At 46.2% G+C, this 11,499-nt stretch overlaps 1 protein-coding gene across 1 annotated transcript; it reads right to left on the bottom strand.

The window, feature by feature from the left end:
* Positions 1–614: 614 nt before the first annotated feature.
* Eef1g (eukaryotic translation elongation factor 1 gamma) lies at positions 615–11,221 on the bottom strand. The gene is made up of 10 exons (NM_001004223.2): positions 11,207–11,221; positions 10,052–10,210; positions 9,169–9,232; positions 8,889–9,031; positions 8,406–8,549; positions 5,960–6,089; positions 5,479–5,683; positions 1,312–1,484; positions 1,094–1,218; positions 615–853 (listed from the first exon to the last, which is right to left on the bottom strand). Exons 1-10 carry the CDS (start codon positions 11,216–11,218, stop codon positions 695–697), a joined length of 1,314 nt encoding a protein of 437 aa, NP_001004223.1. The 5' UTR covers positions 11,219–11,221; the 3' UTR covers positions 615–694.
* Positions 11,222–11,499: the final 278 nt, after the last annotated feature.

Here is an 11,499-nt window from a genome sequence, read left to right as displayed (position 1 = left end):
ACTGGAGTGATCCACAGCCAGCCAAGGACTAACAAGCCAGCGCCTGCCCCAAGTGGCTGGTCTTCTAGAATGTTTGCAGCATTTAAGCTGGACAGTGACATCCAGCTACTCACCTACCTACCCTACAAGGCTTCTATGAGGAAATGAGACTTCCCTATCTATCTAACCATATTCTGTAGAGAACTTAACTGCACTGGACAGATGTAGGCCCTATGACAATACAGCACCATTTACACAAGGTTCTCCAGCATGAGGACTACATATTGGGTTACAGCAGAAACCCAACCCACACAGAGCAGCAGCTGTGATAGAAATGCCTCTGCATCCGTGAGCTCCCCTCAGCTCAGCGTGGTCAGCAGACACTTTCTTCAATGGTTAGTGTGAAACACAGCTTCTGAGAATTGGTCAACTGTGCCCATGCCACCACCCTGTGTTTCTCATCTTCCCCAGCTAGAACAGCATCATTGTAGGAAGCAGGGCAATAAAGACAAAACTAAGGCCAGGCCTCTACTTCTGCTCTTCTGAAAACTTCTGCCCGGCCACAGTGATGTCTCAGGCATAGGCAAAAACTTTGAGGAAGCCATCAGTCACAAAGGAGGCAGGACAGGAAAAAGTTCAATGTTCAGTTTCCTTTAATGACCCCCATCTCCCTTGAAGGATAGGTGCAGGCAGCTAGGTGACTGGCAAGACATGTTCACTTGAAGATCTTGCCTTGATTGACGGCTTTGCCAACGTGCTGGAAGGCCCCCTCCCAGGAAAAGTACTCTCGAACGAGGGTCTGGGTCTCCTCGCTACCAGGATCCAGTTTCCGCCATGTATATGACTCATAGTCCACCTGCCAATCTGGACTCAGCTGAAGGTTTAAAAAAAACCAATAACAAAACAGCACAGAAGCATGTGGTTAGACACTGGACACTGAGACACCATCTCTCTCCAAATTCTAGCTCAGACATGATGGCAGATGCCAGGATTCGCACTGATGTGAGCATACTTCCTATGTTCACACCCAGAATTCTTCCTTCATACTCACTGGCCACAGCTCAAGACTCCTAGTTTCCCATGTTATAGCCCACTCCCCCAGCACCATCCTTACCGGAAAGGCAAGATCTTGGCCTCGGAAGACCCAAACCCCAGAAATGGAGCTGCTGTTGTTGGTTCCAAACAGGATAACACTAGCAAAGGCATTCTTTCTCAGTTTGTCCAATCGCTGAAACATCCCTGGAGGGGAAAGGGGAGACTTGTCTAGTCTCTGGAATCATGTCACCACCACCTTGATCTTCTTCCTCCTAGATCCACCCCTCCTCTTCTCACCAGTGATGAGGTTACAGCTCATGAAGGTCTGGGTGAGCTCTTCAGGGAAGCGGTACTCAGCATACCACAGGGACCAGCCATCCTTATCAAAATGCTCCCAAAAATATGGCAGCGCCACAGAGAGGGTGTCCTCATTGGAGTACTTTCGCTTAAACTCATCCAACACAAAGGTACTAAAGAAAAGAGGAAACACAGGAGTCCATAAGAAGTCCTACTGAGACTGCAAAGCAGTTCTAGGCGGGTGGTGTTCACTTAGTTCCTGGTATGAAGGAAGTGGTCCCTGTAATGCAATGCAGTGACTGACACTTATAACAGCATGAGTGAAGAGAATGGGGGGCTACAGGTGGCGTGATATGAAGAGCTAAGACATTTCTGTCTACATGTCTTGACATGCATAGACTGACCCAGAGCATCTGGTGAGCCAAAGCCTTTTAATGTTGTAAAACTGAAACCAGCATTCTAACTATGATTTGTTCAAGGTTTATTGTTTTGTGGTTTTATACATTTTTTTAGAGCACTGGGTATTAAACTTGGAGGTTCACACATGCTTAGACAAAGTGTGTGACATTCTAGTTACACCACCAGTCCTAGCTTTTTGAGACAAGATCTTGTTATAGACCCTGTGAAAACCAAGACTCAAGCATGCCATGAACCCAGTAAGGACAGCTGGCTGCTGCCCCCAGGTGGTGGCTCAGAGCAAAGCAGTCTGTTTTTCTCTCTCTAGCCTCTCCAGGACTTTCACCAGGAGACACAAGTCAATGCTCAAAGTCTGAAACCCACCACACAGGCCTTCCATAGGCTGGAACCAGAATGCAAGCAGAAGATAGACACCTCAAATCTTTACACCTAAGTCCTCTAGTTCCTCTTTGTCCATTAACAAGTTTGCATACTGAAAAGCTCTTAGGTCCAGGTTATCTTCAAAATAACCTGATATTCAAGGTCAGCTGCCAAGAAAGCTAACCGGCACAGGAGGAATTCTGTCCCCATGGCTCCGGTCCTACTTTTTTCTTCTCTCCAATTATAAATTGGTTCTCAAGCATCTTTAGCTCCAGTTCCAGAGGATGTTACCCTCTATCCTCTACTGACCTCCTCTACCCTCTCCTGACCTCCTTGGGCATTAGGCATGCACACACTTGGTGCATATACAAACATGCAGACAAAACACTCATACACATAAAAATAAATCTATAGAAACTTAAAAAAAGGTCACTGACTGAAGAAAACCTATGATCTCAGTAAGTGGGATAACTACTCTCTCATGTCCTTTCCTTTGTGTTTCCATAGATGCAGCCTTGAGTCACTAAGTTTTGTGTGTAACAACTTAATACTACAACACACTAGGAATAATTCTTACTAGGTAAGTAGAGCATAATCCTAGCATGAGAAACTGAGTAACAAGGATCATAGGCTCAAAAACTGCCTGGGATGCTATGTGAAAAGAAACTTTCACAGCTAAGTAGTCTATACTGCAAGATTGTGCTGCGACCTACCACGACTGCTAAACAAAGTCAGTTAGATTCTTACAAGTGCAGGTGACGCGTGTGCCATACTCAGTGCCTGGGAGGGAAGAAACAGAGGATCAGAGTCCAAGGTCACCATCCTCAGACACATGCCAAGCGCCAAGGCCAGCTGGTTTAGAAAAGACCCTGACTCAAAAGCTATAGTTTAAGGATCCTGTTGTTTAACCCCATTCTCACAACTCCTGAGTTATATTGCTATCTTTCTCTCATTTCACAGCTGAGGTTAGATGGCAAAACTTGTCCAAGATTATTACTTCATAGCAAAGTCAGAAGTCTGCCCTTTAACCACAGGTCCCGAATTGGTCTCCAAATGTCCAGGAGGAAAGTCATCTGAGGAGCCAGAAAGCCTCAAATCATCCTCCTTCCAGCCAAAATGTATGACTAGAAACTTAAAAAAAAAAAATTTATTTACTTACTAAATATAAGTACACTGTAACTGTCTTCAGACACACCAGAAGAGGGCATCAGATCTCATTACAGATGGTTGTGAGCCACCATGTGGTGGCTGGGATTTGAACTCAGGACCTCTAGAAGAGCAGTCGGTGCTCTTAACCACTGAGCCATCTCTCCAGTCCTAGAAATTTCTTTAGACTCCAAGTTCCTCAAATAATGCAGATCAAGTATGGTCTGTATCTCAGCACAGGGACTATAACAAGATCTTGCCCCAAAGAGCTCGAACTTTGGTGTAACTAGATTGTATAGCACTTTGACTATGTCCCTAAGCATATGTGAGCCCCAACTGCAACTCCCTACACGCTATAAAACCACAAAACAATAAACACGACCAGAATGAAACCTTGAACAAGTCACAGTTAAATTGCTGGTTTCAATTTTGACATTAAAAAAAGCCTAAGGGATGTTGATAAAACGTTCTTTAATCCCAGCACTCAGAAGGCAGAAGCAGGCAAATCTGAATTTCAGGACAGCCACAGCTATCATAAGGGAAGGGAATTGTGGCAGCTCATGTCAGAAATCTAGAACCTGGGACTGAGACAAGGAAGCTCAGGAGTTAAGGTCACTCTTAGCTACACAGTTGAGACCAACCTTTGATACATTAGAATCTGTCCACAAAACAACCCAGGTCTAGAGAGATGGCTCAGAGGTTAAGAGCCCTGGCTGCGCTTCCAGAGGTCGAGTTCAATTCTCAGCAACCACATGGTGGCTCACAACCATCTGTAATGAGAGCTGATGCCCTCTTCTAGTGCTACAGTGTATTTATATATAATAAATAAATCTTTAAAAAGAAAAACAAACAAACAAACAACAACTCCCACAAACCAACCAACAGCAAACAAAAAGTCCTAAGGAAAAAACACTATCATTGTAACACAAAAAAAATAGACATTAAAAACCACCATGGGGGGGAGGGGGATGTTTGCCCGGAAACCGGGAAAGGGAATAACACTCGAAATGTATATAAGAAATACTCAAGTTAATAAAAAAAAAAAAAAAAAAAAACCACCATCAAAGGTACATAAGATGGTTCAGTGTGGGTCAAGATGCCTAATGACCTGACTTTGATCCCCATGATGAGACAACTGACCTCATTCAAATTGTCCTGACTTCCATACACATGAATGCTGTATCTCTATGGCTGGCAAGAACAGACACACTGACACATAAATTTAAAAATAAAATATTTGTAAGGAGAAAAGGCAGAAGAAGGAGCAAAGATGTTCAAAGATTTTGTTTTCTCTTTATTTCCTGTCCATAATATAAACCAACTTACTGTGTATAAGAAGTGTCTCCATTACAACAGCATATATTAGATACGCTAGATTTTTTTTTTGCCTTGTTAGAAAAAAAAAATCCCAAGAAGCTGAAAACATGGTTCAGTGTGTAAAGTGCTTACTATGCAAGCATGAGGAACTGAATTCAGCTCCTCAGCGCTTACACAAAAGCTGTACACAGTGGCTAACATGTTAGTCCCCAGAGCTAGAGCGGAGGGCTAGACGTAAGTGGATCCTGGGTGCTAGCAGCCAGCCCAGCAGAAACAGCACGCTCTAGATTCAACGAGATTTCAAAGGAAAAATAAAAGAGGGGAAAGCCATATAGGAAGACATCTCAGTTGACCTCTAGCCTCTACACATACACCCAGGGCACAAAGTCATACAAACAAATAAAAGGAACTTCCAGCAGGGTGCATTCCAAGATTTGAGGGGCAGAGGGAGGGGATCTCTGAGACCAGCTTGGTCTATGCAGAGTTCCAGGTCAACCAGTTACAGTGATACCCTGTCTTAAAAAAAAAAAAAAAAAGAAAGAAAACAAAAAAACCAAAGGGGAGCCAGGCAGTGATGACACACACCTTTAATGCAGGACAAGAGGCAGGGATGGATCTGAGAGTTAGGCCAGCCTGGTCTACAGAGTGAGTTTCAGGACAGCCAGGGATACACAGAAAAACCGTCTGGAAAACAAACAAACAAACCAAAACAAACCAAAGCAGTACTTCCCTATTGGTACATGCCTTTAGGTAGGCAAGATAACCAGTCAGAAACTCAAGGTCATCCTCCACCTCACAGCCTCTGAACCAGACCTGGACTGCATGAGACCTGGACTGCACTTGCACCATCAGTATTTCAACAGCCTGAAGTTGCAGCCCTAGACATGTGTGAGAACAAAGGTTGAGAACACCTTCCGACAGGTTTACCTCTTGGGCAGGTGAGCGAAAGGGTCCTTGGCCTTGGGCTCAGCAGCCAATGCCTGCTCACACTCATCCATCTCTTCCTCAGGAGCTGGGGCAGCTGCCTTTTTTTCCTCTTTCCGCTCAGTCTGGGGCTTCTGCTTCTCTTCTCGTGAGCCCTTTTCTTTCCTCGGGGTATCCTTTTTTGGCTGGCTCTCTGCGAACTTCTTAGCTTGTAAAGGAGGGAGGAAAGGAAATATGCAGCCTCTTTCTTTCCCCCGCCCCCGCAAACCAGGCAGCAAGCAGGGAAAGTGATGGCTCGGACAACCAAACACCCTCAAGGAGCAAAGCACACATCATCACAGCACTGCATCTTAATGTAATGTCAGTTACTGTGCGACACACTATGTTCTGTGGGTGAACAAAAAAGCCAAAGGCCACACAAATCATTCGGTCGACAGGAGCAAACTGGACCCTGACCCTATCCATGCCCAGTCTTCAGACTTACCATCAAACTGAGCCATCTTTTCACACAGCTTCACCTCCCCCAAGATGGCCCTGAACTGGGGCTGGTTAATGCAGGTAAGGAACCATCGGTTGGTATTGGGGAAGGCCTGGCGAAAAGAAGGCTCTAAGACCTGCCAGGACGGAACACAAAGAAAATCAACAATGGAAAGGCCACGAACAGAGTCACACCAGAGCACAAGGCCCTTACCTCAGGTCCACTTTCCTCTCCAGGCCCTGACATCAGAACCTTAAATGAGTACACTCCTGGAGGACTCCTTCCTTTCCAAAAAGTGCACCGTTTTTATGTGTATGAGTGTTCTGCCTACATTTACGTGTACAGAACATATGTGCAGTGTTCCCTGAGGCCACAAGACAGTGTTAGGATCCCTTGGAACTGAAGTTGCAGATGACTGTGAGCCATTATATGGGTGCTGGTAATTAGACCCTGGTCCTCTGAAGAGTGGCCAGAGCCCTTAACCCAGTGCCCTCAACCACTAACTGTTGAGCCATCTCTCCAGTCTCCTGTTTTTGTTTTCCTTGTCTCCATCCTGCTGTGCTGGGATTACAGCAGCTTTCTCCACTGTCTTTACAGCTCAGTCTAAAAGGATGGCTGTTCCCACTCCTTCATGCACCATTATGCTACTTAATGCTTTAATATTTTGCTCTTTCATCTACTCTTAATTTTTAAAATTTCATGCCAATAAAAATTTCAACAACAGTTGAAAAGGTCTGGTCTACAGAGAAACCTTGTCTCAAAAAATAAAAAAACAAACAAACAAAAAAGGTTGAAAAGGCTGTAATAGAGCCCATGTAGGAGCACCAGGCTAGGAATCTAGCTCAGTAGTAGAAAATGTGACCCAGCATCCACATGACACTGCGCTCCAACCCAGCACCCAAATGGGGTCGAGTGGGGTGACCACTACACTCACTTTGCTAAATAACCCTCAAAAAAAAAAAAAAAAAAAAAGACACCTCATGTGTGATGCTAATGGAACATAGAGCATGCTGGGTAAATCACTGGGCTCCACTCTCATTCCACACTGCAACCATAGCATTAATGACACAAGCAAACCCAAGACCAGATAGAGTAGCTCAGCAACACAGCATGTGCCCAGCAGACAGACAGAACAGCCCTTCAAGCCTTCACTGAAAAACTTACTATCCTCTCTGTATGTTTATTAGTGCTTTCCTTTCAAGTTGTCTGTGCGCAGTCACAAGACACTGGCTCCTCCCTGAGCTGCCACTTGTGTACTGGGAAATGAACACAGAACTCTGCCAAAGCAAGTACTCAAAGTGCTGAGCCATCGCTTCAGCCCCACACTAGCGTCTTTTAAAAAAAAAATCTCATTTTTTAATTTTTATGTATATAGGTGTCTTGCCTGTGCGTTTGTCTAAGCACCACATGCATTCCTAGCGCTCATGAGAGCCGGACAGGGCATCGGATCTTCTGGAAATGGAGTTAGAGTTGTGAGGAATCATGTGGGTGCTGAGAATCCACCAGAGTCCTCTGGAAGAGCAGCAAGCATTTCTAACTATTGACTCGTCATCCCTCCAGCCCCTGTCATCTTTTACTTTGCCAAAACAGGAGAGGGTAGGAGGGTAAATCTTGCCATGGAGGCAGATCCCAGATCCAGTCAGTCAGGGACTGCAAGCTCTGCAGTAATGGTCATCATCCCTGAGCACCCACTAGCTGTGTGTGAACATGAAGCACTGTAACGACCCTGGGAGGCACACGGTTGGTAAACAACAGCTCTCTTTTTTTGTTCTCGTTGGACTACAATTCTGAACCAGAATGGGTTCAGAGCTGCTGCCTGAAAATCTGTAATATTTAAAAATTAAGGGGCAAGGGATAGTTGGAGATGGTTACCTGGTTTGATTCGCAGCCCCCACAGTAGCTCACAAGTCAAGCTCCTTGGGATCAGCGTGCACATACATGCAAATGCACATAAACGGAAATCTCAAAAATGCTGGAAAAGCTAGGTCTAAGCCGAATATCACCTTGAATGTGTCACAGATAAGCAGAGCTATGAGGATTCCTGTCCCACTGCATCTGCAGTGAAGCCAGGACACAGACCTGAGTCTGCCTCCAAAGGCTGCTGAGTCACCGTCCCTGCCTCTCCCAGCTTCCATCTTGCTTTTTATTTCTGATATCACTACACAGCCTACAGTTATACCAGAGCAGTCCTCCTGTCTCAGCATCTCAAGTGCTGGGATGACAAATATAAGCCACCACATCCAGCCTTTCACCCATCTTCAATAAGATGAAAATACCCTGGGTTCGGTCCCCAGCTCCGAAAAAAAGAACCAAAAGAAAAAAAAAAAAAAAAAGATGAAAACAGTCACAGTTCTCAATGCTGGGATTCCTACAGCCATTAACTGGTCTGTCCTAAGTGGAACCGGGTACCCCAGTACAGGTCTACCCCTGTCAAATGGGACACAAACCTTACCTGTTTATAGAGCCACAATAGGGTACAGACAACCGTGATGTCAGCCAGTGTTACTCTCTCACCAACCAGAAAAGTCCGTGTCTTCAGATGAGTGTCCAGCAGCCCCAAGATTCGCTTCACCTCCTCTTTGGCATTTTCAGTGGCCTGTTGTTTTGAATACTCAAACTTAGTGGACAGCAAGTCCCTTTCCTCATATCCACCTACCAACAGAACTAAAGAAGCCATTTCATCAGCACTGACTCAACCCCCACCCTGTTATCATTAGACTCTGGGGTCAGTTGAAATCTATCAGAAATGAATCTCGTGCTAAGTTTCTTCATGGTCAGTATGACTTTATTTCCACCATACTGATGGTAACCACTTCAGTCTTTGCACTGCCCACACAACTCCTGGTGTCTTTTCCTTCTTCTACTTCCCAGCCCCAATACGTAGTCTCTGACCCCAACTCTGCCCCAGCTTCTCTCCCCAAGTTCTGAAGCGTACCTGCTTGTTGTGGTGCATAATGCCTAAGGTGGGGAACACCCAGGTGCTGGCTGGAGGGACGATGTCACTGTCAGCAAAGCTCACCCACTGCACCACTTGCGCTGCTGCCTCTGGTGTACTTCCCCGTAGCTCCTCATTGCTTACTGCAAAGGGAGAACATGTAGCTTAGAACTTGAGATCACGTCAAAACCAGTGCAATCTCTGAATCCATCTTGTCCACTGCAACCACTTCTGCAGCCTTACCCCCAGACCCTCTCACTCCTGTATCCCCTCAAATTACCGTAATAGGCGATGGCATTGCTCTCAAATACGCAGAATCCGTCATCGCCCTCAAAGGCTGGAACCTAGGGAGAAAGTAGTGAAAAACACAAAAGTAAAACACAGGGATTTCTCGATAGTCAACTCTTGGGATTGAACTATGCTAAATAATGTTAAGACAGACACCTCTTGCTATGCAAACTCACGACATCTTAACTCAGAAATGAAAAATACTTAGTATCCCTTATATGAATTCACAATGGCTGGAATTCAAACATGGCTGAAACACGGTGCCCTATACCCTTAATCCCAGAACTCTTATCTGAAACCAGTCAGGGCTAGTTGAGACCCCACCCCAAAATAAACAAATTCAGATACAGATGTGGGACAAGCCCACAGCCTTATCCCCCAAAGCATAGGTGCAGTCCAGATTCAGCGTCTGCCCTCCTCCACGTTTAACTTAGGATATTTAGCTCTACTCAAGCCCTTCAGGATAAGAAACTCTCAAGACACACTTAATATTGGTGTACAGATAACACCTGGTAAAAATAATTTCTATCCCACAAACATACAGCAGGTCTGTAATTCTTGACAGTCACTCAACAGCTGTGACTATCCCTTCATAAATACCCACCTCCAATGATTCTTTTTCTTTAGGGAGAATACATACTGTATAGGTTCACCTCACACAGTCTTCCTGCCTCAGGCTCCAGAGTACTGGGATTACCAGAAGCTTTCAAAATTACTTTTTTTCTTTGGACAGTCAAGTTCAGGGGCTTTCATAGCTTACATCCCTGGCCCCATGAGATTTTTAAGGAAAAAAAAAAAAAAAAAAAACAAATATACTGCGGAGGCCATCTCCAGAATAACGGGACTCTAGGGATTCCTGCTGTTCTCCTACTCACCTTGCCCGCAGGAAATTTTCTGAGAAATTCGGGGGTGCGGTTGGTTTGGCCGAAGTGGAAGTGGGGTGGTGCGGAGAGCACGCGGATCTGAGCCCCGCTGTACTGAGCAGCGATGAGGGCCTTGAAGGCCCTCCAGTTTTCAGGGTATGTGTACAGGGTCTACAAGATAAAGGGTGAAGGATGGCCTTGAGCAAAAGAATCCTGAATGCCACTCCCCACGCACACATCCAGGCAATTCCAATGTGAATAGCTTAGTTTCATTCCCGGGGAACCAAATTAACCGGGTGTGCCCTATGTAATCAGAGTCCTCTGAAATACCAAGGAGAACATACCAGCTGCTAAATAAAGCTTACCGACAGATGTGACCTCTCTTAAGGACATCTCTATAGCATTCTTCCCTTCAAAACTTCTGGTCCCATCCGACTCCCACCGGCCTAAACACACGCACACATTCACACCCATCTCTACCAGAACCCTTGTTTCATTCATTCATTCGTGGTGGCCCGGCGTCTACTTCCCGGATGGTACTACTTCAAAAGCACGCACTAGACCAAGGGGTTTCAAAGTTCCCCTTAGAATTGCCACGTTGAATTCTAAAGCTCATCAGTTGTTCTTCCTAAAAGGCCTTTCTTTGCACGTCTTGAATTAACATCCCTCTGGTCCTGTCCTGCAGTGAGCTCCCAGCTGTCTCCCTACAGGGCCCGAATGGGCTCATTTCACTGCTCATTTATTCCTCGGGCTCTCAAACCTCCCCGAAGGTCAGCTCCAACTGTGCCAGTCGCCCCTTCCCACAAAGACCTTCTCCTTTTCACTGTCCTCGTTGTTGACCCACAAAAAGATGGCAAAAGTTCCACCAACCTGCTCAGCCACCACATCTCAAAATGGCAGTGAGGCTAAACACACTTTTTAAAGGTCCAGACAGTGGAGACCCGGCATCTCTTTTTCCCAACCCCAGAACGTTCCACCTCTGGCCTCCGAGACCCAGCCTCAGTTCCCCTCCAGGCCCTAGAAACCCTGCTCTCCGACCATATGGCCTGTGGACCCCAAATCGGCTCTCGGCTTGGGTCTGAAACTCTTCCGGCGCCGACTGGCCCAACCCAAGTAAAGGATGGCGGCGGATAGGGTGACCGGAATCACTGGAGCCGGCAAACTTACCCCAGCCGCCATGGTGATTCCGCAGAGAAAGGGGGTGGGGCTGTCGGCGCTGCCGCAAAGTAAGCCGCAAGGGAGACAAGGGAGGAGGGAAGGATTGAGTCGTGTGGAAACAGCGGCCGGAAAGCGAGGACGGCATAAAAGGCGTACGCACGACAGTTCCGTCTCCTGCCCCGCTGAGTTGGAAAAAGTAAGGGGTGGGGCCGCTGCCTGGAGCGCAAAGAGAGAGCGCCTGCGTAGTATAGCTGTGGACACTGCCCCGCCCGCGTAGCCGACCAATCGGAAGCCTGATAAGC

Source organism: Rattus norvegicus, chromosome 1 (genome assembly GCF_036323735.1).
Source record: "Rattus norvegicus strain BN/NHsdMcwi chromosome 1, GRCr8, whole genome shotgun sequence".
Classification (NCBI taxonomy): Eukaryota; Metazoa; Chordata; class Mammalia; order Rodentia; family Muridae; genus Rattus; species Rattus norvegicus.
Note: the sequence above shows the minus strand (reverse complement) of the source record. Positions and strands in the feature narration are given on the sequence as shown.

Coding starts and splice junctions, on each gene's coding strand:
- Eef1g (NM_001004223.2), bottom strand. Junction 8,550..8,888: donor TTATGCACCACAACAAGCAG/GTACGCTTCAGA, acceptor TCAAAACAACAG/GCCACTGAAAATGCCAAAGA. Junction 854..1,093: donor GCCAAGATCTTGCCTTTCCG/GTAAGGATGGTG, acceptor TTAAACCTTCAG/CTGAGTCCAGATTGGCAGGT.